The sequence below is a fragment of the Aspergillus fumigatus genome, chromosome 6 (assembly GCF_000002655.1).
Source record: "Aspergillus fumigatus Af293 chromosome 6, whole genome shotgun sequence".
In the NCBI taxonomy this organism is placed as follows: Eukaryota; Fungi; Ascomycota; class Eurotiomycetes; order Eurotiales; family Aspergillaceae; genus Aspergillus; species Aspergillus fumigatus.
The window spans coordinates 1,655,220-1,680,506 of NC_007199.1; the positions used below are offsets into that span (position 1 = coordinate 1,655,220).

Sequence of the window (25,287 nt, forward strand, 5' to 3'; positions counted from 1 at the left end):
GTCATACCTGGGTAGCTACTCCTGGAAAACTTCAAAATATGCTGGTCTGTCGATATAGCGTATCACATCTCGTTTACAGTCAACGGCTGCACCGAAAGGCACTGGGCGGGATCCAGACTGTAAGTGCCATGATTTCTACATTCTTCTTCGACCTTTTCGTCCTTTGCAATTCCTCTCCAAGAGATGGAGGCGGAAAATGGCGTGTGTGACAGACCTCTGAAGACCTTAAACCGGGCCATGGTCGAGAAGATAAATTCGGTCAGACCTAGTCAACCAAAAAACACCACATAGATTCAGTCAATGGCAGTCATCCCTCAACGACAAGGGTACATGGACAAAACAATAACAACCACTCAAAAAGGCAAAACAAAAGTTCTCGCCAGTCAATAGACTCACATGGCAACAACAAACCGCTGCCGGTTATCTGGTTCCGTAGTGTACAGGGAACACGGGCCATGGTTGAGGGAAGGACACATGATTTCAGTAGAGTTCCCCGGCCATTACACAGGTAGAGTGCAAACCCCTAATGAAAAGAGAATGGGCCACCCAGGAGAACGGTACAAACAGATTGTATAATCATTAGACCCTCTCATCAGTCCATCGTGATTGAGAGGAGAAGGGAAAGTTGGAACACAACCAAACCTGAAGCGCTGAGCTTCATCTTGTCCATCGGCATCAAGCGAATAATCCTTTAGGCCGTCCACGCGGTAAATAAGGTACGAATAGAGTCCATCCATGGAAATTGAAGGGAGGGCATCTCCAAGGGCGCCGGTGATTAAATAGGGATGATTCCACAGGACCGGAGGGACATCATGGCTTCCAACGGATATTCCTTTGGGATGAAGAAAAATAGGCCATATTGTGGAGACATCCTTAAAAAATGACAATAGCAAAATCCAGGACTAACTCAAGGACTGGCGAATTTCATGCGCCGGCTGCGCCGCTCATGGATGCGTTTCTCGGTATCAACATAAAGTTTGTCCAGATATTCCATGGCACTGGCATCTTTAAGCATCTTGGCAACCTGAGTGCCGGCCGAGATGAGCTGGAGCACATTGCGATCATCTTTGATGGGTCTGGACTGATGTTTGGCAGCATGTCTCATTTCCAAGGAATTTTCCAATACTGTCACTAGTTGTTTAATTTGGCCATTGTAAAGAACCCGGGCAGGTATGCGGCGCTTGGTGGCCAGCCTTTTCAGGAGATATACCCACTCGGTCCATTCGCGGTCCGAGGGAATTCTCACCTCTCTTTTGTCCGCTTCCAAGGGGATGGGGAACTGGTACTTGGCAACAAAGTCAAATGCACACTGGGACAAGCGGTCATTAACTGCGTTTAAGATGCGATCCTGCTCTGAGACATCAAGATTAGTAGGAAGACGAGGAAGCTCTCTGGCCTGCTCCTCAATGACGCGCAGGGAGGGCGGCTTCAGTAGCTGATGGGGTCCATCAAACTCGTCACGGTTCGAGGGACGTCTCTGAGAATGATACCGTGCAGTGGCCTTCACCCCTTCGGCATTACGCCGGCTACTTCTCTCGAAGAGGCATTCTGGTGTCTCCATAGGCTTGACTAATTCATAATCGTGCCTCAGTGATTCCGTGTGGAGACGAGCAGGATGGTCCCAATCATGATACAGCGTACCTGGGCGCTGTAGCGAGGCAACTGGCGAAAAATGCATACCCCCTTGGCTGTGCGGGATTCCTGGTGGCCCACCGTACGCCATACGAAAGTCATGGTCCGGCGACGGTTGCTGCGGACAGCTCGAGATGCCACTCTGAGTATCAACCGGGGCATATTCACGAGGAGGCGGGAAGCATCTTTTGGCACTAAGCCGAGAAAACAAAACAGTCTCAGCGCAACCGGAACATCAGTGAAGTATGATGTGTGGATAATCATTTCGAGAGATTTGGTTACCTTTGCTGATATATTATTGGTGCTTCAGACGAAGTCCCGTAAATGTGTGGCCTCGGAGGCACCATACCACTAGAGAGTGTGAGCTACCTTTTGCTGGCAAAGTGGGAAATAGATAGATAGTTGGTTGACGATGTATATTGGAAATTACCTATGACGAGGCCAGGATTCGGAGTCGCTGCCGATAGAGAACGATTGAGAACCGTTGCTCGACGTTGGTCCAGAAAAGGAGCTGAGACCCGAAGAAGACATGGGCATCAGAAGAGGGGGGAGTACCGGCGACATGAGCCCGATTATGGAAGAGTCACGGAGCTGAGATCAAGGATTGACTATGAAGAATACTGAAGAGCCGTCACTCAATTGACAAAACTGCCCATCAACGTGTCCGAGGAGAGGGAGAAAAGTCGCAGTTTAAGAGGACGAAGAAGACAGTAACGAGCTGGCCGAGAAGCCAATCGACAGGATGACAAATAAGCTCCGAGATCTCTTTGATGTCTCCAGTCACTGAAGACAGGAAGGACGAGAAGGACCCCACAACTGTGGCAACTGACGAACGGAAGAGTCGAGGATGGTAACGGTCCCTGTCTCGAGGAAAGAAAGGAGACTATACCTGATTACCTGGGCTCGATAAGCGCGGAGAAGTACTAGGATCGAGGTCCAGAAGATAGCCCCCTTGAGCTAGCCCACGGATCAGGAGCTGAGGAGTGCTCCGCAGTGTGCCTACTCTACAAGGATCAATCGGATAGCGAGCGCCACTGCCAGCAATTGGCAGTCAATTATCGCCAGCCAAAGAGACAGCTAAAGTGCATCACTATTGGATCCGTCACAGATTGTCTCACAGATGGATCAGGTGCATACGGTGCCATAAGCCGGAGAGTATGGCTCTGAGTAGGCCTTTTTGGAGATATCTGGCCAAGTCCAAAGCCCGTCACCTCCGGGTGATGATCCATGCTCATTCGAGGTTGATTCTGAGGAAAAAGGAAGTGGGGAGAAGAGCAAAAGGATCCGTGCCGCATAGAGTTTTGGCCATTTGGGCAGCAATCTCAGGGCATTTGTCCTCTTGGAAGCGGGAGGCTTGAGCCTATGGGGGCTAGTTCAACAATTAAAGCACTGGATCCCGCGAATGCGAATGAGTTGTGCTGAGTTGGCCCTATCGAACAGCTCTGATGAACCCGATGGCTTGATGGATGGAGAATGTGGGTTAGGTTGATGGAGGACCGATGGACGGGGATGGAAGTTGTGGTTTGTCCCGATTTGGTAACGCTGCCCTTTGTGCCCTCTACCTCAATCCCAGTTGGCCGTGTCTTCCCTCTTGGTCATGCTTCAGTGCCGTCCTTAACCCAGTAAACCTTGCTTTTCCACAAAACGTTTGCCTCTGCTATACATTCTGGCATGTTAATCAAAGTACCACCCGTTGCTTGTTTCACTGAGGCCCAATGGATACCTTGGGCTTCACTTGTGTTGGTCGAATACTAATGGGAACTATTTAGACATTTGTCCTTGGTCAAGCGCAATAAGCGGTACCTATGATAGATAGTCCACTCTTAGCTGACTGTCGGCCTGAAGTTGGAATTGGGCTTGAATAAACCATGGATCTTCAATACTTGCCTTACAGTGATTGATTGATTCATGGGGACATTGGGCATATACTTTGCTGCATGCCTGAACGCCCAAGTCCCAGGCCAACGCATCGGCAGTTCTCATTCGTGCTACTGACTGTATATCTACATCTAGAATCTGAGGTCGCTAGCCGGCCGGAGCGTGTGGGAGGACGTGATAATCCTGTTGAGAATAAATGCGAGATATTCGGCGTTTGACATAAGGCAGGGGACGATTCTGACACGCCTTTGCCGTTGCACCAACAACTTGATCAGTTGCCAATATTGGATATGGAGAGAAGTCCTGAAATCGGTTCGCTAATAACGACGGAAATATACCTGGCGGAGGGACGATTGCAAGAGTGCTAACAACCGTACCATCTGTGGTCCAACAGTACCCAGGTGAACAGCAACGAAATGTAGCCCACGATCCTCATAACTTAAGTCAGAACTTGAAATTTTTGCCCGAATGATATGAGCGCCAGCACTACGCCTGTAAACAATATTATGTGAACTGCATTCTATCTTAATTTTACGCAGAGGCGAGGTCGGTTGCAAGTTTGCATGCGTTGTGTAGTCCAATTCTAAGAGAATGCGCGTAACCCTAGTAGACTGGGCAATCAGAATCTGTGAGCTGGAGAGAGCAAAGAGAGTACCGCTGCAGGATGCGAAGAACATTGTGAAATTACCTCGCAGCTCATTGAGCCTCATACCCTAAAATCAGTCTTGCTTTCTCTCGCTGGTATTTCGGGTTGAGCATGCAGTTTCACGTTCTCACGGCATCGTATGGATCGACTCGAAGCACGGGGCTAATGTGGCCCAACATGACAAACAGACCATGCTCCATGCTATAGACAGGCGTCTATGTGTTTTGAGGCAGAAAAACCGGTAAGTGGTGCTCTGTAGACAGCTTTGAAACTGTTATGTCTGAACGCGTTGAGATACACTCGGTGCTCTTCCCATGAGCTCAATTCGAACCTAGAGCTTGCTCATTACTGAAAATAACAGGCAATGAGGCCAAGTGGTCTAAGGCGGTTGAATCGAAAATCTTACACATCTTAATCCCAATTCCGACCCTGGTCCCAGTCTTGTGAACTTTCTTTTGTCTTTTTATCTCTGTAATGACCTTCGGCCTGACTTTGCATACTCTCTCGGTCTACAATAACCATGATGCGAGTATATACGACTGCTCATACAATGCATTCAGTCAGGGGAATCCAAGTCCATCGAGGAAAAAAAAATGCTGGAAAAGAACCGAGGACACAATGTTGGCTGGATTTAGATTCTGGTAGATCATGGATGGGAATAGGTAGTACATGAAGAGTATAAGAAAGTTACTATACAAAGCCCTGCAAGGCATCCATCCCAACAATCGCGGTATAATCAAGGGATGGGATGAATCGTTGCGACCAACCAAACTCCGGATTCAATGCAAATCACACAACGTACAGAAAATGCACGTGAAGGCGAGAGAGCGCTTCCTTCGCTTGTCCTTCTAGCGGACCCTGCAGAGAACCAATCCCCCAATCTTCTTTTCGACACACTCCCTCGACTCCAGGATGCCTCGATCAGTCGAAAGGTACAAGCTTTCGCCGGGTGTCCGTAACCCTTCCACATAATCGCTTTTCTCGCCGCGGATCACACGTCGGAGTCCAGCAACATCGATTGTGATTCTTCTCGTAGGCTTGCTGACCATGCTCATTTTTCCCAGCACCGGTTCACTCTGCCAGTACTTCAATCCCAGCCACAGTCGTCTCGAGGCAATGTTGGCCTGCGTCAATGGCTCGATGCCTTCAACTTCATCGTTCGGCGCAGGATGGCCAAGAAGGATATGAGGCGGAGGAGGGGTCGGCCCTCCGCGGACGACGGAGGACAGGTAACCGGAGTTCTGAAGAGCGAGACATAATTTCAGGTGTAGGTTGCTATGAGGAATTGATGTGAGACCAAGACGGGCCTTGGATGCATTGTTCAGATGCGAGCAGACGTGAGCGAGATTGACGAGAGACATATTGAGGTCTTGAAATTAAAGAAACTGGCCCAGCAGGGGCCGTGTGTACCGTCACAGAGAGCGCAAAGTACTAGTAATTGGGTGGCTCTGGCTGCCGGTGATGATTGTCAACACATGCGCGGTTCTAGACAAACTCTGGAATAAGAAATTACCTGAAACGGTCGGCTCCGAGTTTTGATATCAAAACACAACGCAGGTCTGTCAATGACAATGTCGCTTAAAGATTAAAGACTGCACTGGCGTGGAGTATCTCCAAAAGATGCGGAAGCTCAGATGAAATTTTCGGAGAAACCCTGTAGCCGACTCCGTTCCGAGCAAATGACATATTCATGCCTGAGGCAAGTAAAGGATGCATACTACTATAACACTCCCGGCTAATCATCTTCCTCCATTCGCCGTGTCGAAGCGCCGTCATGCTGCCCGGCGCCAAAACGATGCATCTTAGAGGTCAAGTAAGTCATCCCCTCCTTTGCGTAGAGAGCTATATAGTCAGTGTCGCTCGGTTATAGCTTTTTGTCCCTCATGTGTTTCTCGTCTTCTATCCCATTCCCCGTCCCCCGTGGTTCTCCTATACCTGGAACATAATGCCTCCTTTAGCAGGTGAAGAGCGAGTGCTGACTGTGTAAGTAATAGTCAACTATTTTACCCCGCAGAAGATGATATTCAGCTGCGGGAATATACAAATATCTGATTCGAGGAATTGGCAGCTTCGCCGATATCCACTCTTACTTCACAGCTCCTACTCCCAAGCCTCAATATCATCGGTTCGATAAGGGCTCATATCTCTACCTCTATAAGAATGCGTCTCAGCAGAAGCTAAGGATCGAAGTTGCCAACAATCCTGGGACTTCGGATCAGGATGCATTCAACGGATGTCAGTTCTCTGATTGTATTCTCCAGTCAAAGCGCTAACCTTTGCCCAGCGTTGGATCATGTTCATCTGCGCCATACCTCCAGATTTCCAACGCTATGCACCCTGACTGTAGATGGGTACAAGCAGCAGACCTCGGAGGACTTTCCACCTCCGCCAGTGAACAACCCTTACGAATGGCAATTACCTCTAAGTGGACCACAAGTAGGAAGCACTGACCTGCACCGGCTTCATACGATAGACATCTACTTCTGGACTCTGGGCGACGCAAATGAATTCTTAGACTTGGTAGAGCGATATTTGTCACAGTCACAGGTTGAGTCAGATCGGCATCCCTATCCAGCTCCAGCAGGCTCTACAGTCAGTTCTGTGGTTGAACAGCTAGAGAATGTGGCGATCACGGATCCTGCATATCAGAATGGGCAGACTCGCAACTCTCGATCAGAGGCGGGCTCTACGCCTGCGGTACAACCTGTCGCCGCGCCGGCAGCTCTTCCTCGTTCTCCACCGGCCGGTGCACAACCAACCCCTCCGATGACCCAGCCCGCGCCCGGAAAGCAGCCAGACACCACTCAATTTGCCCCCTTGCCATACAATCCGGCCGCTCCCGCCGCACCAGAACCCATCCAGCACCGCGAGAAGACACCACCACCGGTAGACGCCGCGGACGGCACAGGACTCGCAGCGGCGGCGGCGGCGGATCACGGCGCTCCAGTGACGCCTCCTTCCCAGATCTCAGGAGGCGGAGGAGGCTATGGACCTCCGCCGAGTCACGCTCTGCCCTACTCTCCCCCCGGAAGCTACGCATCGCCTCCCCCAAGCGCTGGACTCACGCACTCGGGTTCCTTTTCCTCCCAATCGTCCGTGCACAGCCCTCCAGGAGTCCCGTCATACACCCCCTCCTTCCTCGCAGGAGGCGGTCCAGTGCCACCGGGAATCCAGCCAGGAGTAATGTCCTTCGCCCCGCCCCCCGTGGATCCAAACGCACATCTGCACGCGCACGGGCAGAGTCTCTACGGCTCCAATCCCCAGGTCCAGCCCCAAGTTCAATCTCAACCTCAGATCCAGCCTACGTCGCCCCCGCCCCCGATTGGCGGCTATTCCAACTACTCCTACGAACCAACCCCGCAGCCCACAGCACCGAACTATGACTATGCCGTGCATAAGCAGCTGTACCGACCCACTGAGGCGGAGGCCAATTCCCATGCTCAGAAGTATGCGCAGAAAGCCATGCAGAACCCGGGACAGCGGTCGCGAAAGTTTGAGGATGGTGCGTCTCGGGTGGAGAGTAGTGTGAATAGGTTTCTGAAGAAACTTGAGAAGAGACTCTAGGTGATTCTATGGTCGAGTATTGGGAGCGTTTTGGGTAGCAGTTGCCCTGCAAACGTAAGAATATCTAATGACCTCAATGAATATATCTACATTGCGAGAGTATACAAGACTGGTCATCCAGCAATCTGTAGCATATTCATGACCATTGAGTAGCGAAGGTCCCGAGAATTACCTGCATAGTAAATCATTTGGACTAAAAAAATCGAAAGTTTGGATTTGGCAAACATCTCCAGCGCGTGAGGCGTCTGCCAACCAGAAGACCGTGTGAAGTGACAATGATCAGTAGCATAGGAGAAGAAAGCCGAGCACTTGTGGATAGAAGGTATAAAAATCAAGGGGTAGAGTTGAAATGCAGAAGATATGAACCTAGAAATACTCCTACTCAGTACAAATGCCAGTATGGGATGCAGTGACGCTAGCCTGAACAGAAACCTGAAAGCAACTCCACCAACTGTATGCTCCAACAAGCACCGTCGATCCTGATCAAGCAGAAATAGAAACAGAATGATGCCTTCCCCGTAACTAATGACAGGCACAAGGCAAGGCCAGAAAGTGAAACACACCGCGAGCTAACCGCAAGAAGGGAATATGTTGCAACGCAATCACGCACGGGGGAGCAAGTAAGCTAGAAAAAGATTAGAAGGCAGAGAATGACAAGATTAGGCTGAGATAGCCCAAGTTCCCATGCAAGGCTCAAGTCTCGTTTGCCCTCGCCTTGCTTAAGTGAGAGTCAGATTCTCCAACCTCAGCGACAACGTCATCCGTCTTTAATTTCGTCTCAGCTGGGATGATTTCGGTGGGCTGGATCAGCTTTTCCACTTCTGGCTCCGTTGGAAGCTCGCCGGCAGAGTTTTCCTTCGCCTCAACGGGGGTAGTTTTACTGATATCCTCTGCCGAAGTTTCGACTGTCTCCGACACGTCTGTAACAGAAACGAGAGCAGCCCCTTCCTCAGTCTTCGATTGATCCACATCTGCGGATTGCTCGGCAATTGTTTCCAAGGGCTGTTCAGCTGGTTCGTCAACCTTAGCCGACGCGGTCTCTTCAAGCGGCGCATCCGAGGTAGAAGCATTGACAGGCTCAATGGAGGCATCCGTGGATTCCTTCCCAATATCAGCGGTCGCTGCGGGGGGCTCCTCGACAGGCTTCTCAACATCTTCCGAGACTTGCTTGGGCGCTTCGTCGTAGATATTAGCCACAGCCTTTACTTCTTGCTCTTCCGAGGCCCCTCCCAATGCCTGAGCAGCTTGTAACTCCTTTTTGGAACCTGGCGCGACGGAAGAAGCAAGTAGCGCCTTGTCCCCCTTATTCTTCTCTGACTCGGTCTTCTCTGTTGGCGGCCGAGCTGTTCGGAGATCGGTTTTGGAGGCGACTGTTCTCGGGGCTCTGGCAGGCTTGGCAGTTCGAGGAGGGCTTTTGATTTCGACTTTGTCATGTACCTTGCTGGCAGAGCTTGCGGTAGGACGCATCATTCTTGCGAGGAAGCTATCATCGACAGGCTTGGTGCTTGCGTTGCTAACCCGAGAATGTGGTCGGTCAGTACTTGAATGGGCAGGGAGAGGCGGGCGAGATCCTTGCTTGCGAACACTGGCAGCAGAGGGTGTCGTTGCCCGTGATTGATTCGTATTGACTGCGCTCTTCAGGGTGGATGGCTTCCGGGTCAGGCCGGGGCCGGCTGCTCCTTTGGCGATAGAGGACAGAGAAGAGGTCGTCTTCGATGGTGGTAGGCGAGATGACCTGGCCGGTGATTTGGGGCGGCTATTGCTGTCATCGGTCGTAGCTGGCTTGGTGGAGTCACGAGCGGGAATAGAAGCACGGACCGGGCGGGTGGCAGTCTTGGCTGTAGTATTCAAAGACGCCCGGCTCGGCTTGTGGGTTGCAGTACGAGTAGCTGCAGTGTGGTCATCCTTCGTCGCGGTTGCCTTGGTGGAGTGGGCCGGTTTAAAAGTCCTTTCGGTGCTCGGTTTAGCGGGAGAGGTGGGTGTGCGCGGATTGGCTGTCGATCTGGAGGCAGTGGTAGAGGGTGATTTGGTAGCAGAGCTGGTCTTGCCAACACTGACATTCGAAGGTCGCTTGGTAACTGCTTTCGTCGGCTTCTGCGCTGACTTAGCTGGGGGTGTTGTCGTTGCAGTATGTGGTGCCGACGCTGTCTTCTCTGTCTGGGAGATATCACCAGCGCTGGGTTCAGTTCCTGTCTGCGCCTTAATCAGCGGTTCGGACGAGGAATTCTTTGGAGGCTGATCGATAGGAGGCTTTTCGGCTGCATTGGAAGCGTTACTCGGAGAAGACGAGGAGGCCGAGCTCTTTAAGACCGCTTCGAGGTCTTCCGAGTTGAGACTTCTCTCCCTAGATGGAGGCGCCGCACCGTCGATAGGACTATTTGGGCTCCTGAGCCCCGGAACTGGACTTCCTTGAGACATCCTATCCACAGATATGAAACTTGCGCGGACCTTTGAAAGCGGTCGTGAGGTTCCTGTGGCATCTGACCCTATCGGCGATCGACCACGCGGAGGCGGAGAGGCGGTGCTGTTTTGATGATTATTCTCGAATTTGGCCAGCAAGCTTCGCACACCAGGGTGCGCCCCTTTGTCCGACATAGTGTTGTAGAGCGACGAGAAGTCGAAGCGCGGAGACCCGATATCAGAGAGACATAGACCAGCCCAACGCGACGGTAGGAATTGACACTCGATGGCTTGAGCTCGGTGGCGTCAATGGTGGGATCCCGACAAGAGGGTTCGATGCGTTATGGATTTCAACCTTGTAGGGCTTTGCGAAAAGGCCAGATGGCAACGAATCCTGAAACGGAGGTTGGAGGAGGGGGCGGGTGGACGTGATATAAACAGACTTCACGGGCGCTGGCTTTGAGGGGAGAGGACTGTGAGAAACAGGTTGTCAGTGGCTTAGAGACAGACCCAAAAGTTTAAGCTCTAACATGTTAATGATAGTTGATAGATGATGCGAGCTAAGAATGAGATCAATCATGAATGGTAATAAAAGAAAAGGAGAGTCAGAGTCTAGAGGTCTTCGGGGGAAGAGGATGCGGCCATGGGAAGCCTGAGGCAGCAGTTTCAGGGGGCGGATCCGCGGCTTCAATTAAGTAATTACGGTCCTTTCCTGTGACATTTAATTATTAATTCAAGATTAAGGACAGATTGAGCACTACTTGTTAGTGTCAAAGAAAAAAAAATAAGTCAATGGTCATGACCATGACTCCATGAAGGCATCAACAAGGGACGATAGTTCCAGCCACTATTGAATCGGCCGCTATGTTGTTTACTCCCTGCCTTAAAGAGCAACCCGATCTATGGTTGAACGCGGCCAAATGGCGTCATTATCCGTTCTGTGCCAGGTCTTATTTCTTGAGACATTAGAGAGGTAGATACCTTTCCAGGTATTGCGACACGCGTGTGTCCGATCGGATTCAACTGCTCTACGAACGACGAAGCTGAAACTGGCATTTTAATGTCGTTTGGTATCTACAGACGGCTGTTGCAATTGACTTAAGTGTCAATGGCAAACAGCACTTCAGTGGCATGTCGCAAGTGTCAGATGATCTAGCCAGTAAGGGCACTCCAAGTATATCTCCCTGAACATTATCTAGCCTCTCTCTACTCCAGCCTTGCCATATCTTCTCGTCTGAAAATTCCACCTGGGAAAGAACAATCATCGCGTTGAGTGTTAGGACAATGGCGGCAAGATGGCAAATTACTGAAATCAATGATGGTATCACTGTATTCAGAAACACGGGGATCACACGGATTGTCTACACCACAGTAGTTGCCATTAGCTCAGTTTGCACATGAGAAGCATACGGTACCTAAGGGGGATTCTCCGCACTGTTAGTTTATTTCCGGTAAGCATCATACTGGTATACACAACGTAGACAAGAAAAGGTCGACTTGGATCCTTGGGTGCCCTGAAGGTGTATATCGCCTGCCAGCTTCTAAGAGCCGCATCGGGGGTCAGAATCTTCAGCAGTTCTGTCACAAAAAGCCTCAGCTACTGTTCTACGTCTTCTCTTAGAATTGATGTCTTAGCTCCGCAGAAGAAAACGATGCTCTGCTTGCACAGCTGTCATAGTATCCATTTCCCCGGCTATAGACCGCGGGTCAACATTCTTCCCGTGGTCGCATACTAGTCATACTAATCCCAGCATTCCGCTCCGACTACGGAACTCTTTTTCTACTGGGAAAAAGAGCAGTCACACAACACCCGAAGCTCACAATGGCAGCTGCTAGGACTCTTCGCATAGGTCAATTGAATCCTCCTTGAGCTTCAAAATGTCCTTTCTGCAACAACTGACACCTCGCTTCATTAGGTCTCATTCCCGGAGACGGTATCGGACGGGAGGTCATTCCGGTATGTCACTTCTGGTGTACAGCAGGGGACATCCTGACTCACTCAATTTGAATAGGCCGGTCGACGGGTGTTGGAGTCGCTTCCAGCTTCTCTGAACCTCAAGTTTAGTTTCGTCGACCTCGATGCTGGTTTCGACACCTTCAAGCGCACAGGTACCGCTCTGCCCGACAAGACCGTTGAGACGCTGAAGGAGTGTGACGGTGCTTTGTTCGGAGCTGTCAGGTCGGTTGTCCCTATGGCAGGAAACTTTAGGTCTTCAGCCTGATAAATTTTTTTTTTTTTTTGAATAGCTCCCCTACCACCAAGGTCGCCGGCTACTCCTCCCCCATTGTCGCTCTCCGCAAGAAGCTGGACCTCTACGCCAATGTGCGTCCTGTCAAGACTACCGCCGGCAGCGGCGGCAAGCCCATTGACCTGGTCATTGTGCGCGAAAATACCGAGGATCTCTACGTGAAGGAAGAGACAACTAAGGATACCCCCAACGGCAAGGTTGCCGAGGCGATCAAGCGGATCTCCGAGCGTGCCTCGTCCCGGATCTCCACCATAGCGGGAGAAATCGCGCTCCGCCGTCAGAAGATCCGTGATGCCGCTGGCAGCTCTGCTCTCCGCGCCAAGCCCATGGTGACCATCACCCACAAGTCGAACGTCCTGTCGCAGACAGACGGTCTCTTCCGGGAAACCGCCCGCAAGGCTCTCGCCGCGGAGCGCTTTTCCTCTGTTGAGGTGGAGGAGCAGATTGTCGACTCCATGGTCTACAAGCTCTTCCGTCAGCCCGAGTACTACGATGTGATTGTTGCCCCTAACCTGTACGGCGACATTCTGTCCGACGGTGCTGCTGCTCTGGTTGGCAGCTTGGGTCTCGTGCCCAGCGCCAACGTCGGTGATGGTTTCGCTATTGGCGAGCCCTGCCACGGCAGTGCCCCCGACATCGAGGGCAAGGGCATCGCCAACCCCATCGCTACTCTGCGCAGCGTCGCTCTGATGCTCGAGTTTCTGGGTGAGGAGCAGGCCGCTGCCAAGATTTATGGTGCCGTTGACGCCAATCTCGACGAGGGCAAGTTCCTTTCTCCTGACATGGGTGGCAAGGCCACTACGCAGGAGGTTCTGGACGATGTGCTCAAGAGACTGTAAATGATGGAGGCTGCGATGGGAACAATGTATTTGTAAAATTTATAGTCGATAACCACCAAAAGTCTATTTTCTAGCGGTTTAGTATATATGACTTTTGGCCCAACACAAGAGCAGACGGTATGATACTAGTACAGATCATCACTCAACATCCCCCGCTGACGGTTCCGGCTCCCATTCAAACTTGCCTAGTTTTCCCTCATTCTCCCCATGCTTCCCCGTGCCCTCCTGGATCTCCTGCTTAGAGCGCTCCTTGACCTCCGGCTCTTTTTCCATATCCAGCAAGATGAGCGTGAACAGCACAACAAAATAAACCTCCCCTGTCTCCCTATTCTTCAAAACATACCGCAGATCATGGTTCTTCTCGTCAATAAACTTGGTCGCATGGACCGTCAACCCAGGAAGCCGCAACGAGAAATCTAAGTCACCGTCAGCCAGCGCCCATCGGCAAACCAAGGTGAACGAGGGTAGACCAACCATTGAAAACCAGATACGGATTCCCAAAATCCGCCGAATACACCCTTCCTGGCTCAAACACAAACTTCTGCCTCTCCTCCTCATTCTGGAACATCTTGCGCCGCTCCGCTACACCCTCGGGAATGCCCCTCTGCGCGCGTTCCTCCACGCCCGACCCATCAGCCCCCTCCTCAACAACCACATCATGCACAGTCGGCACCTCATCATTCTTAGCAATCGTCTCCCCAATCCGGAACTGGTTCAGCGCGGCCACGGCGGGACTATACAAGTGTGGTTTATCCGCGTACGCGTCGCCGTCCATGGCCGGGTCGATGGTCCATTTGACGAGTTTCAGCGCGGCGTTGAAGCCCGGTGGAAGGCGGTCGCGGATGGGTCTGTCGAAGTCATTGCCGAAGATCAGGTCGTTGCTGTTGACGGGTTTCTTGAAGACAATGGCAAAGGAAATGGAGTATTGGTCGTTTCGGTGGAGGGGGTGCGAGAAGTAGGGGTGTGTTTTGGGAGAGTCGTCGGGGTAGCCTTGTTTCCTGATCGTGAGCCTCTTTTCCCCAAGGCGCCGCGGAGAGATGGAGGGGGGGATTGTTCGTGCTCACCGGTGAAGTTCTGGATCCGAACGCAGAGACTCACTGTCGCAAGGCCACTCTCGATTCGTAGTGTCTGGTCCCTGTTGACAGGTACGATCTTGTGGCTCTCTGGGTTGTACTCCGCTCCTGCTGTGACCTTGAGTCGGTACTTGTGAGCTTGGGTCCCACTAAACATCTTGAATGTTCAATTGCTTCTTCCATATGAATCCTGGTATAATCCTGGTATTACACATATATCAATCGCTGCATAAGTATACGTAAAAGAACAGATACACTAGTGTTAGAGCTCGAAGCGCTTTATACGGCTCTACAAAACCCAGGTGCATGATCGTCCTTGATATTCTTGGTTCTATCCCAGCTGGTGGCTCTTGATGAACGCCTACCGACGTCATCTGCTGAACGGAATTTCCGCGATAAGCTGGACCTCCAGACCTTATCTATTTTTACCCGCATGCTACCACCACATCTACTACCACTACCGGATGCGCAGTCGGATATGGGCAGCATCGACCAAGATGGTTTATACTTGCAAAGATATATCTAAGTTCCCAATCGAACCAACAATTTGATGATGAGGTCAACTATTTGGCGTACACAAAGCCATTCTAATCAATCCAGAGCGGTGAGTGGAATCATGATAGCAAGACTCAGCAAGCGAACATAGGATGATATAAAAGGAACGACGAGCATCTCAGCGCTCATAGTTCGGCTGGATCGGACGGCAGAAGATTAACGTCCATGGGGAGATCAGCGCCGTCCTCGACTTCGTTTATAATGTCTTCTTCGGTCAAAATGCCAATCCCACTATCAAGCCGCCTTCTATTCTTACCCCTTCCAACCTCCACATCAACGAACCTGGTCATACTGACTGGAGTAATCGGCTCGCTTGGAAGAGGAACGCCGTCCGAGTGAAGATCATCTGACTTCATTTCCCAATTTGCGGCACGGATCTTCGCCTTTCGTCGCTCTGAATTGACGGTTTCCTTCACGAAAGCAAATGACCGGGCTTGATGCGCAGCCCATCTATCCAACAGGTTGTCCCTGGCCTCCATTTCTTGCTGCAGCTGCTCCCGCAGCCCTATGTTGCTTCGGTGCAGCTTTTCTGCTTCTGACTTGGCAGCCTCAAGCGCGGTGGTGAGCTCCGAGACCCGGGCGTTCAAAAGACCTACCTCATTTTCATGATGCTCGACCTGGTCGGCTATCTTTTGTTCTAAGCTTTCAATTGCTTCCCGTCGCTCTTTTTCAATCGACTCCACCTTCGCAGTAAGGTCACACACGCGGATCTGATTTGTCTCCACTGCCCCTTCGAGTTGACGAATACGTTCTTCCCGCTCAGCAACAGCAGACTCGGCCGCAGAACGTGACGTTTTCTCCTGAGCTAATCTCTCCTCAAGTTGAGACACTTGCTGGCTGTGCTGCTCTTGGGAGGCGGTCTTATCAGCTTCCAGTTGATTCACCAGGATCTCGAGCCCTTTGACCTCTTCAGAATATTTGCTAAGTGCTGCATTCAACCTGTCAATGCTAACGACCTGTTCTTCTCCTTCGCGTTCGAGTTCCTGCATTCGCATTCTGGTGTGAAGCATATCACTGGCGGAAGCTGCCCTTGACTCTTCCAGATCCCGAATCTTCTGCGTCGCTGCCTCGTACCTAGTTAAGAGGGTATCGAATTGGCCACGCAGCGCCTTTTCACGACCTAACAAGCCATGGTGAGAATCACGCTCCACTTCTAGGTCTTTTACCAACAGCTCTACCCGATTGACCAGCGCGGCCAATGTGGCACTTCCATCTTCGAGGCCCACATTGGCTGTTTCTCCAGGCAGTGCGCGCTCTAGACCGAGACGCGCCGAACGGAAGCGATGGCGCATCTCGGAAATGATGTCGTTCACGGTAGTTCCGGAAAACCCCATGCTTGAAAGTTCTTCCGCGGCTGAATTCAGAGCGCCGACAGCGTCTGAGGCACGATTAACGACCTCGGCGAGCGCAGGCATAAATTGAGCTAGAAAATCCGGAGGCGGAGAGGATCGGCGCAGGTGCTGGCCAAGAGGTGTGCCATCGAATGCGGAAGAGTGAGCACGAACTGCGTTGAATAGGTCCCTTTTCTCTTTTCTGGCAGTTTCCAGATCGAGTGAGAGAGTGCGTATCTCGACTTCTTGTTCCTCATCAGGCAAATGAGCTTGAGTACCAACGTCGGTCGCTGTATTATGATTGTGCAGGCTTGAAAAATTGTCTGAGGATGGGCAATGACTCCCATCTAAGCCGCGGATGACAGGCGAGTTGGACATAAGAATAGTATCCCCCTCGAATGCACTATCATTAATAATGACTGTGTCAGTCGTGCTAAAAGAATCCTGATCATCTCCATTTTGGATCGAGGAGAACGAGACCTCCTCCCTAAGACGACCGTTTTCGGCCTCTAGATGTTCGATTCTGCTCCGTGGCGACATGGCCGTGGGAACATCATCCATGTGCCTGAATTGACTCTCATTTTGGGTAGACCTCGCCGACTCTAGCTGCTGCTTCAACGCATCTCTTTCGCGCAGCAAGGACTGGATGGTCTTTTCGTAGTAAGCGGTCTCACGTTTCTCGCGCTCTATGTGGTTGACCTCATCACTTAGGCCAGTACGGCAAAGCCGTCGCTTCGTGCGAGGATCTAGGATCTGCCGCAAGGGCGTAAACTGCACCACTTGCTCCGAAGGTGACGGGTCCTGCGGATAGAGGGACCGTGGTAGAGGAGCAGAGCGCCGCCGCATCCGTCGGCTCGGGCTGCGGGTAATACGGCCTGCATCCCCTTGATCCTCAAATGAGGTACGAAGCAGCGCGGGTGTCAAACCCGTGGAATAGTCGTGTTCCTGGACCCGAAGGCCGGGGTCCGAGAAGCGGACCCTCTTGTTTGGTCTTTGGGGTGTCTTGCACGTCGCTGAAGGTATCCCCTCAGCGACCTTTTTAGAGGATACAGAATCCTCGGGCTCGCTTTTCCTTTTGCACGAGGTGGTGGAGGTCTTCCGACTCTGGCTTCGAGTCACTCTGGCGGCCATTCTGAACGTGCAGGTTCAACAATAGAATTATGTGAGGTAGCCGGGACGTGTATCCAAAATATTGGCGGATCTCTTCAAAATAAATGGAAGGGATGATAAAATTGATCAAAATGATGCTACAGCTCACTTCGATTGCAGAAGGATGATTCCGGGGTATCTTATCTCCCAATAGATAAACAAACAAACAACGCCTTCGTCTGAGACAGCACTTGGAGCGAAGTATGAGACAAGTCAGCGAGGGGTTATATGTACCTCATCCAAAGACGGAAGGCACAGGCAGCAACCCTCCCTGGTGCCTTCCCTACGCGTCGGTTATGGATCCATACTTCCCGATCTAGAAGATGTAAACAACCCGTCAGGTGACTCGGAGCCTAGAATTTGCCTCCATATACTCCGTATACAATCCGAGTCATGTCTTAGCCGATCACGATGAGAACCGCCTGACCTTTGCGTGGAGTGATCGTGTCATGATTACCTACCTCTAGGACTGTAGATTCGAGGCAACCATGGGTTATGTGTCAGAGCTAATTAGAACTCAGGAGAGTCCACGGTCCTGCATTGCTTATCGGCTTATCGAGACCTGGTTATCTTATCGGCAACACCAACTGGCCAAGAGCACAGCGATCAACACCAGCGTCTCCCCGCACCAGTCCCGGTACAGGGAAAGTCGGAGAGCAGTGATATCGCATGCCTCACGGTGTTCCGAGAAGAAGAGCTATCCCTTGCTGATCTACTCCGGTAACGGCAGCTCTAGATTGAAGTTATTTGACTTGAACCCATTAATTGCTCTCCCATCTCCTACACGAATGATGTCATTTGTCGATTTCCTGGAAGCTGAAATGCCATGCCTGCAGTGTTGCTAGTTTATTACTCCTTATCTACCTTTATCCCAGGACCATAGTTGCTCTTATCATTTGTCTATACTTACGTACGATTACACAAATACATCCGACACAGAGCAGCCGGAAAGCATCGCAGCTATGGATGGCGATATGAATACTTCCCCGGACCCGTTCCAGCTGGCGGGCGAGCTGCATGAACCGGAGCAGCAACATCACGATTTAGAAAGCTTAGCTACGGATTCTAAACTTGATGAATGTCCGAAGTCACCTCTAGTGCAGCTTCCGGCGGAACTGCTTCACCAAATTCTGTCGTACTTGTCGGCGACGGATCTGGCTCAAGTGTCACAAACCTGCCATTCCCTAGCCGAACATGCAACCAACGAACTCCTGTGGGCGGATTTGGTCAATGCCTATCTGCCATTCAAGGTCCATGACCCGAGCCCTTTCAAGTCGTTTCGCGACCTCTACGCGGCTTACCACCCGTGCTGGTTCATCCCACAGCATAAAATCTGGTTTTCGGATACGGAGCATACAGGCAACCTAATTCTGGCGCGATATGATCCAAGGAGAGGAGTCATTGAGGCATACCGGGTTATTGCCGAGAGACGTAGCCGTCCATTTCAAGTATGGGAGTCGAATCCGGATGTCATGGTCCAACCCTTCGATCCCAAGGTCAGTCTTTGGTTGGATGACCCAGTTCTTCTCTTGAAGAACAATCATGGCCGTCTGCCGCGCTATTTGCACGGTGAGACTCGCATGCCAATGGCGATAGAAACACAACATGTCTTCAATGCTTTCTCTTTGTGTTCTTCAGAATCACCGCCGAACCTGCCAGTAGACCCTGACAAGCAGTGGCCCCCACCAATCATTCCTAGTGAACATCGTGTCTACCGGGATATGGAAGCACAGTGGTCGAATTGGGATCAGCATCCACGAAGTCTAGCGAATATGTCCGAACACGCGTTTCGGATTCGACGCTGGGCACATTTTCGGCTCGGGATGCCTATGTTTACCGCCGGCCGAAGCGAGACGCTGTCGACCTATGCTACACTGGACCCCCACCTATATACGCCGACGAAAGATAAACCGTATCAGGGAATCTGGGTTGGTGATTACTCTGCTCATGGGTGCGAGTTCCTGCTTTTCCTACAACGGGACCGGGACGACGAAGCGACCGGCTCTTCTGGCGAACCAGAAACTGGTCCCGACGAAATCGTTCAAAAGGGCAGTCTCGAGGCAATTAAGCTCACAGGAGACCCGAATGTCCCTCGAGGCCAGATATCTTTTATTGCGCCTGACATTGGCCCAGGAGGTATGGTCCGTGTCGCAGAAGAAGCCTTGTTCCGAGGATGCAGGATTGTTCGTAGTAAGGGGCATGTGGCAGGTCTCGGGTTCAGAGACGGTAAGCTATCAATCAATATGCTTTCTTAGGAACATGCGTTGACCCTTCAACTTCTATAGACACTTTTATTCCATCGCAGCTGATTTTAATATCACCCGACTGCGTCGCTCTCTATTGGGAAGCTATGGGCCACATGTCATATTTCCACAGACTTGACATTGGTGCGCTTATTCAGACATGATTCGCACTCTTGATTTGGCAACGGTACTGCCGGGTCGGAGTACAACAGAGGCAGCGCAATGAACGAGGGATCAATCAACATACATGCACGAATTGACGGACCTGAAAACCTGAAAACGTTGTATGTATTGCCTATCTTCTTCTACTTCGTATCATGACTCGCTAACAGACATGGTGCACAGCTGAGGTGGGCATCAGTCTGAATCACACATTTGAACAGACTATACTATTCATCGCCCGGTGCGCGAGTAGTTACAAACGCCTATTACTTGTTGAAGCCATGATCAACCAGCAGAGCTATAAATGACTATACCATCGGAATTGATCTGTTGTGCGATTCGAAGTCCTCGAGGGATATGGGTTATGTCACTAGTGCCGAGCATCTGTTCATGGTTCGAAGTCCAAGTGAGTACAGTTATTTAGAGTCTGAAATGCGGAAGAAAAGATTCGACGATGTGGAGATATGTATGCAGGAGTCAAGAGACACGAAAAAGAAGGCATCCCTAACGCCATAGTCTGATTCAATCAAATGGAAATGCAAACCAGAAATCGTCAATCATGAATCAACTGCCACGCAGCGGGCTAACTGGGATACAACCCGCGCCCGATTGTCCCCTCTTTCTACATGTAATCCAGCATAACAGATCTGAGTTGGGTATGGTATGTCCGACGCATCAACTCCAACAACAAGCATGCAAACAGGCCGCAGTGAAAACCATTCAAAGTTGTGGACTGCCAGTCGTCCCTCCCATCGTACACCGGCGATTCTAAGCCCTCCACATCAATCACACATCGGACCAGCGTCACCGCTTGCGTTCGAAATAACTCGTGGACGACAGCACAGCCACCGACTGGTCCATGACCCACTCGCCAACGCCGAGATAGTTATTGATCCATTTCTTGAAGTCTTTGTTATCGGTGATCTTGTCAGTGTCGAGACTAGGGCTGTGAGAACCCCACGCGGCCCGGACCAGGACGCGGGGAAACAGATTAGCTTCAGTCCATCAACACCTTCTCCACCAACCGGTCCATTCGCATTCAAATCGTCAAGAGTGCAGGGAATATTTACGTTAAACCAGTCGAGCGCTTGATGCCCGCCAGAAAGGCAGAGACTATCAAAAGCATCCATCAGCTGTCCGTCATTCCCCTCCGCATCACCACCAAGCCGGCAGATAAGTACTTACAGAGCACAGCGTCAAAAGCGTAATGAGTCAGTCGTCCCAGCTGCACCGATCGCACATCAGCATATCGTCCACAGAGTGGTGGTTAGGGTAGCTACCCATCTACATAGATAGTAGGCACCCAACGCCGACAAACAAAAACCTACCATAATGACGATAGCTCCTCAAAGTTCCCCAGAGATTATCTGCAAGATTAATAGTGAGGAGAAAGGCGGTACAGCCACTCAGCGACGTTTATACCAGTAGTCAAAAAGCAGAGTAGGACTTTATATGGAAGACCCGTGGAAGTCAGGGAAGGTGGTGAATGTACGGAGGTACGGAGTACACGTGAGGGGTCCAATAGGTCTGTCTTAGTGGCCTTTGCCGCTCCACTTCCAACGACAAGAGCTGTTTTGCTGGCAATATCCGGAGGCAGCCAGGAGGCGGTGAGGGAGGTGGCTGGGGGCTGGGGCTGGGGGCTGGGGCTGGGGCATTATGGATGCTTACTCATTATGCCAACAGCTGCGCTCTCAAACTGAAAGAGGACTAGTGATCTGGCCGGTGTACACATTGGTCAAGTTGCTGCTGGTGCTCGCTCGCCTACAAAGGACGGAGTACAGAGTACCATAGCTTCGCTTGGGGATTTTGGCTGCCGATATTTGAACAGCAAGATGCTGGGGCTCTTTAGAAGCAAACCTATCAAAGTCTGAATCTGCTCGGTCAATTCGGTACTTGACTCTGTCCAGCAACCACCAGAGGCACCAATCCCTATCAATACCTTTTTTAATATACTGGTATCAACAAAAGCTGATGCCAATATCCTCTATGCTAGGAGCCCACTCAACCTTTTCCTTTTTCCTTTTTTTTTCTTGGTCCAAATGGTCATTGCTCATCCAGGTAGTAGATCATGCACAGAGTTTACAGGTTGCAGGGCTTTTTCTTTTTATGCCGCGACCTGATAACGGCATTCTGCAGTTGAGATAAGACTAGTAACCAAAATTCAAAGATGTGATTAATATTAACTCACAGGGAACTAATGATCCATCTAGTACTAGTAGACACTACTCAGACCACAGTTAATAGACTGTAAACTACCGCGTAGATAATTTCCCTTGCTCGCGGGGGCATCGGACGGCCAACAGTATTTTCCCTCCCGCGCACGACGGAGCCTGACTGGAGCCGCCCCTCCCTCCCTCACCGGAGCAACTCTGGTCCTGGTCCCTCTTTTTTTATCGACACTGCTGCTCTGCTTTCACCTCAATCCAACTTTCTACTATCTTCCCCTCTCTCCCCTCACAACACTATCTGAAGCAATTCTTTCTTTTCATCCTTTCTTTCAAATCCATCAGAGGAGTCGTTCAAAATGGCCGCCAGCAATTCTCTTGACCACCTGAGCAACCGTATGAAGCTGGAATGGCACGCCAAGCTGAACACGGAGATGGTTCCTGCGAAGAACTTCCGTCGCACCTCCATCATTTGCACCATCGGTATGTCGGAGCTTCTCAATCTTATTCTGGAATATCCACACCCCTACGAATTGTTTGGTCTCACAAGATACTGACGTTGACCGCCTCCGCAGGCCCCAAGACAAACTCCGTCGAGAAGATCAATGCTCTCCGCAAAGGTACGAGCGGGAAATATTTCCTCAATGACTCCCCTGCCCTCGACTGTATGAACTGATAATTTTAAATAGCTGGTCTCAACGTGGTTCGCATGAACTTCTCTCATGGCTCGTATGAGGTTAGCCTGGATCCAGCGTCCCAATAGCTTGATAGGAAGGCTGCGAGCAGAATTCTGACGTTTCTAGTACCACCAATCCGTCATCGACAACGCCCGGGAGGCCGAGAGAGTTCAGCCCGGACGTCCTGTTGCCATTGCTCTTGACACTGTGAGTTTCATGAAATCCGGTGCTTCCCACCACCATTCATCAGCTCTGACTCCCACTTTAGAAAGGACCTGAAATCCGTACCGGAAACACCGTCGGCGACAAGGATATTCCTATCCAAGCTGGTCACGAACTCAACATCACCACTGATGAGAAGTATGCTACCGCCAGCGACGACAAGAACATGTAAGTATACAAAATATCCGAGCGTTGTTGGGTCTCATTGTCCCTGGGAAACGCAAGCTTTCCATTTTGAGAATAGGTGAGCTGACGATAAACCTGGCAGGTACCTCGACTACAAGAACATCACCAAGGTCATCCAACCCGGCAAGCTGATCTATGTGGACGACGGTATTCTCTCATTTGAGGTGCTCGAGATTGTTGACGATCAGACCCTTCGTGTCAGGTGCCTGAACAATGGCAACATCTCGTCTAGAAAGGGTGTCAACCTGCCCGGCACTGACGTTGATCTTCCCGCTCTTTCTGAAAAGGATATCAACGATCTCAAGTTCGGTGTTAAGAATAGGGTTGACATGATCTTCGCCTCGTTTATCCGTCGCGGAAGCGACATTCGTCACATTCGTGAAGTCCTTGGCGAGGAGGGCAAGGAGATTCAAATTATTGCCAAGATCGAGAACCAGCAAGGTGTTAACAACTTCGATGAGATTCTCGAGGAGACTGACGGTGTCATGGTCGCCCGTGGTGACTTGGGTATCGAGATCCCTGCGCCCAAGGTCTTCTTGGCCCAGAAGATGATGATTGCCAAGTGTAACATGAAGGGCAAGCCCGTCATCTGTGCCACTCAGATGCTCGAGTCCATGACATACAACCCCCGCCCCACCCGTGCGGAGGTATCGGACGTTGCCAACGCTGTTCTCGACGGCGCTGACTGTGTCATGTTGTCCGGAGAGACTGCCAAGGGCAATTACCCCACCGAGGCTGTCAAGATGATGTCGGAGACCTGCTTGCTTGCAGAGGTCGCTATTCCTCACTTCCAGGTCTTTGACGAATTGCGTAACCTTGCTCCCCGCCCCACTGACACCGTTGAGTCTATCGCCATGGCTGCCGTCAGCGCCAGTCTTGAGCTCAACGCTGGAGCCATTGTTGTCTTGACCACTAGGTATGTAATATCGCTGTCATCTGCGGTCGACCGAATTCCGCTAACAGTAGATCCTTAGCGGTAAAACTGCTCGTCTTCTTTCCAAGTATCGCCCTGTCTGCCCAATCATCATGGTCACTCGCAACCCCATGGCCGCCCGGGTAAGTTTGATCTCGTCGTCATCGTTGGACAAATGAGCGTCGCTAACCGTGCAATCAAGTACTCCCATCTGTATCGTGGTGTTTGGCCCTTCACCTTCCCTGAGAAGAAGCCCGACTTCAATGTCAAGATCTGGCAGGAGGATGTTGACCGCCGCCTCAAGTGGGGTATTTCTCATGCTCTCAAGCTCGGCCTCATCAACAAGGGCGACAACATCGTCTGTGTCCAGGGCTGGCGCGGTGGCATGGGACACACCAACACTGTCCGTGTGGTCCCTGCTGAGGAGAACCTTGGCCTTGCTGAAGAGTAAATCTGATCCTGACTGCCATTTCCGGTGGATAAAAACAGTAATGACCGCGGTCGGATCATGTGCGATAAGGGGTTGTCTTGTCTTGGACTTTGTAGATATGTCTCGACGACCGATGAAATCGCGCGCACTCCAGACAGTCGCCCATCTTTCTCACTGCGAGGTTTCGCCAGTGGATATGATCAGACATGGAGTAGTGATGAAAACATAGCAGCCCGGAGGAGCCTGCTATTTCTTTTCACCATTGAAGTTGGTTGGGATAAAGTGGACGCTTAACCTGGGGAACATAAATTCGCTGTGGATCTTGTTTTGAAGCGTTAATCAGCCATCATTCAGAGGAAGTCTCCTAATGCTGGATTAATGAATTGCTCATGTATATGATGAGAACGAAATCAATAACTGTTCAGTGTAAGCTGTTAGTCGGCCCTTTCTGTGTTAGTTGCGTGGCAGCGCTTGTCCGTGTTTATGTTAACTGGTCACGCCTTGCTGAAGAATCACATAGACCAACCAACTTGACGTAGCGAGATTTGAAATGCCGCATCAAATGCCCGGAATACTCATCACTAAGGGCAAACGAAGAGATACTCTTTCGCAGCATGAGAGAAAGGACAAAGAAAGAGAATCAAGGGAGCGAGAGCAATGCGGGGGAAAGGCTCTCGCACGCGGGTCAGAAACAGGACGGAAGAGCAGCTGGAGCCGAGGCTCGGCCACCGTCCTGAGGCATACATGTTTTCTCTCCATCAGATTCGCAACCACAGAAGACCATCTCACAATAAGAATCAAAAGGTGTACAGTGAAAAAAGAGAGAAATTCTGTAGGACTAAAAATCCGGAGAAAATAAGATACTCTGACTGACTGTAATTGAAAATCCGAGCTGCTGAACAGCAAGGGCAAATCATATGCCTCGAGTCTCCCCACGGTCGTCCCGGAACCTGCCGAAAGTTCGTTCACTTTT

General features: G+C 51.0%; 9 protein-coding genes across 9 annotated transcripts; 4 read left to right on the forward strand and 5 right to left on the reverse strand.

Annotated features, from left to right (window-relative positions):
- Positions 1 to 3: 3 nt before the first annotated feature.
- AFUA_6G07350 (uncharacterized protein) lies at positions 4 to 3,325 on the reverse strand. The gene is made up of 4 exons (XM_077805013.1): positions 2,770 to 3,325; positions 2,063 to 2,709; positions 1,915 to 1,983; positions 4 to 1,826 (listed from the first exon to the last, which is right to left on the reverse strand). Exons 2-4 carry the CDS (start codon positions 2,194 to 2,196, stop codon positions 908 to 910), a joined length of 1,122 nt encoding a protein of 373 aa, XP_077661146.1. The 5' UTR covers positions 2,197 to 2,709; positions 2,770 to 3,325; the 3' UTR covers positions 4 to 907.
- Positions 3,326 to 4,763: 1,438 nt separating this feature from the next.
- Positions 4,764 to 5,892, reverse strand: AFUA_6G07360 (mitochondrial 37S ribosomal protein uS8m). Its single transcript, XM_745536.2, has 2 exons — positions 5,670 to 5,892; positions 4,764 to 5,608 (listed from the first exon to the last, which is right to left on the reverse strand). Exon 2 carries the CDS (start codon positions 5,515 to 5,517, stop codon positions 5,005 to 5,007), a length of 513 nt encoding a protein of 170 aa, XP_750629.1. The 5' UTR covers positions 5,518 to 5,608; positions 5,670 to 5,892; the 3' UTR covers positions 4,764 to 5,004.
- A 112-nt stretch (positions 5,893 to 6,004) lies between these two features.
- On the forward strand, positions 6,005 to 7,720 carry AFUA_6G07370 (uncharacterized protein; the record flags this gene model as incomplete). Its single annotated transcript, XM_745537.2, has 3 exons — positions 6,005 to 6,139; positions 6,225 to 6,391; positions 6,441 to 7,720. The coding sequence occupies exons 1-3, from the start codon at positions 6,102 to 6,104 to the stop codon at positions 7,718 to 7,720; spliced, it is 1,485 nt and encodes a 494-aa protein (XP_750630.1). The 5' UTR covers positions 6,005 to 6,101.
- Positions 7,721 to 8,413: 693 nt separating this feature from the next.
- AFUA_6G07380 (uncharacterized protein) lies at positions 8,414 to 11,815 on the reverse strand (the record flags this gene model as incomplete). Its single annotated transcript, XM_745538.2, has 2 exons — positions 10,651 to 11,815; positions 8,414 to 10,593 (listed from the first exon to the last, which is right to left on the reverse strand). Exon 2 carries the CDS (start codon positions 10,313 to 10,315, stop codon positions 8,414 to 8,416), a length of 1,902 nt encoding a protein of 633 aa, XP_750631.1. The 5' UTR covers positions 10,316 to 10,593; positions 10,651 to 11,815.
- Positions 11,816 to 11,854: 39 nt separating this feature from the next.
- On the forward strand, positions 11,855 to 13,208 carry lysB (homoisocitrate dehydrogenase lysB; the record flags this gene model as incomplete). The annotated part of the gene is made up of 4 exons (XM_077805014.1): positions 11,855 to 11,970; positions 12,037 to 12,077; positions 12,133 to 12,299; positions 12,368 to 13,208. Exons 1-4 carry the CDS (start codon positions 11,943 to 11,945, stop codon positions 13,206 to 13,208), a joined length of 1,077 nt encoding a protein of 358 aa, XP_077661147.1. The 5' UTR covers positions 11,855 to 11,942.
- Positions 13,209 to 13,346: 138 nt separating this feature from the next.
- Positions 13,347 to 14,612, reverse strand: AFUA_6G07400 (DUF1769 domain-containing protein; the record flags this gene model as incomplete). Its single annotated transcript, XM_077805015.1, has 3 exons — positions 14,273 to 14,612; positions 13,683 to 14,198; positions 13,347 to 13,624 (listed from the first exon to the last, which is right to left on the reverse strand). Exons 1-3 carry the CDS (start codon positions 14,436 to 14,438, stop codon positions 13,347 to 13,349), a joined length of 960 nt encoding a protein of 319 aa, XP_077661148.1. The 5' UTR covers positions 14,439 to 14,612.
- Positions 14,613 to 14,697: 85 nt separating this feature from the next.
- Positions 14,698 to 17,697, reverse strand: AFUA_6G07410 (uncharacterized protein). The gene has a single exon (XM_745541.2). It carries the CDS (start codon positions 17,296 to 17,298, stop codon positions 14,962 to 14,964), a length of 2,337 nt encoding a protein of 778 aa, XP_750634.1. The 5' UTR covers positions 17,299 to 17,697; the 3' UTR covers positions 14,698 to 14,961.
- Positions 17,698 to 17,841: 144 nt separating this feature from the next.
- Positions 17,842 to 21,024, forward strand: AFUA_6G07420 (F-box protein). Its single transcript, XM_745542.2, has 3 exons — positions 17,842 to 19,542; positions 19,602 to 19,843; positions 19,905 to 21,024. Exons 1-2 carry the CDS (start codon positions 18,279 to 18,281, stop codon positions 19,721 to 19,723), a joined length of 1,386 nt encoding a protein of 461 aa, XP_750635.2. The 5' UTR covers positions 17,842 to 18,278; the 3' UTR covers positions 19,724 to 19,843; positions 19,905 to 21,024.
- Positions 21,025 to 21,348: 324 nt separating this feature from the next.
- On the forward strand, positions 21,349 to 25,281 carry AFUA_6G07430 (pyruvate kinase CDC19). Its single transcript, XM_745543.2, has 8 exons — positions 21,349 to 22,369; positions 22,462 to 22,506; positions 22,576 to 22,622; positions 22,690 to 22,770; positions 22,832 to 22,953; positions 23,054 to 23,887; positions 23,946 to 24,027; positions 24,087 to 25,281. The coding sequence occupies exons 1-8, from the start codon at positions 22,246 to 22,248 to the stop codon at positions 24,333 to 24,335; spliced, it is 1,584 nt and encodes a 527-aa protein (XP_750636.1). The 5' UTR covers positions 21,349 to 22,245; the 3' UTR covers positions 24,336 to 25,281.
- Positions 25,282 to 25,287: the final 6 nt, after the last annotated feature.

Excerpts from the sequence above, each read along its gene's own strand:
- AFUA_6G07430 (XM_745543.2), top strand. The coding sequence starts at position 22,246 with ATGGCCGCCAGCAATTCTCTTGACCACCTGAGCAACCGTATGAAGCTG. Across the intron at positions 22,771-22,831 it reads TTGCCATTGCTCTTGACACT|AAAGGACCTGAAATCCGTAC; the intron begins GTGAGTTTCATG and ends CTCCCACTTTAG. Across the intron at positions 24,028-24,086 it reads GCAACCCCATGGCCGCCCGG|TACTCCCATCTGTATCGTGG; the intron begins GTAAGTTTGATC and ends CGTGCAATCAAG.
- AFUA_6G07350 (XM_077805013.1), bottom strand. The coding sequence starts at position 2,196 with ATGTCGCCGGTACTCCCCCCTCTTCTGATGCCCATGTCTTCTTCGGGT. Across the intron at positions 1,984-2,062 it reads GAATCCTGGCCTCGTCATAG|TGGTATGGTGCCTCCGAGGC; the intron begins GTAATTTCCAAT and ends CACACTCTCTAG. Across the intron at positions 1,827-1,914 it reads CCAATAATATATCAGCAAAG|TGCCAAAAGATGCTTCCCGC; the intron begins GTAACCAAATCT and ends TTCTCGGCTTAG.
- AFUA_6G07360 (XM_745536.2), bottom strand. The coding sequence starts at position 5,517 with ATGTCTCTCGTCAATCTCGCTCACGTCTGCTCGCATCTGAACAATGCA.
- AFUA_6G07420 (XM_745542.2), top strand. The coding sequence starts at position 18,279 with ATGGATGGCGATATGAATACTTCCCCGGACCCGTTCCAGCTGGCGGGC. Across the intron at positions 19,543-19,601 it reads AGGTCTCGGGTTCAGAGACG|ACACTTTTATTCCATCGCAG; the intron begins GTAAGCTATCAA and ends CAACTTCTATAG.
- AFUA_6G07410 (XM_745541.2), bottom strand. The coding sequence starts at position 17,298 with ATGGCCGCCAGAGTGACTCGAAGCCAGAGTCGGAAGACCTCCACCACC.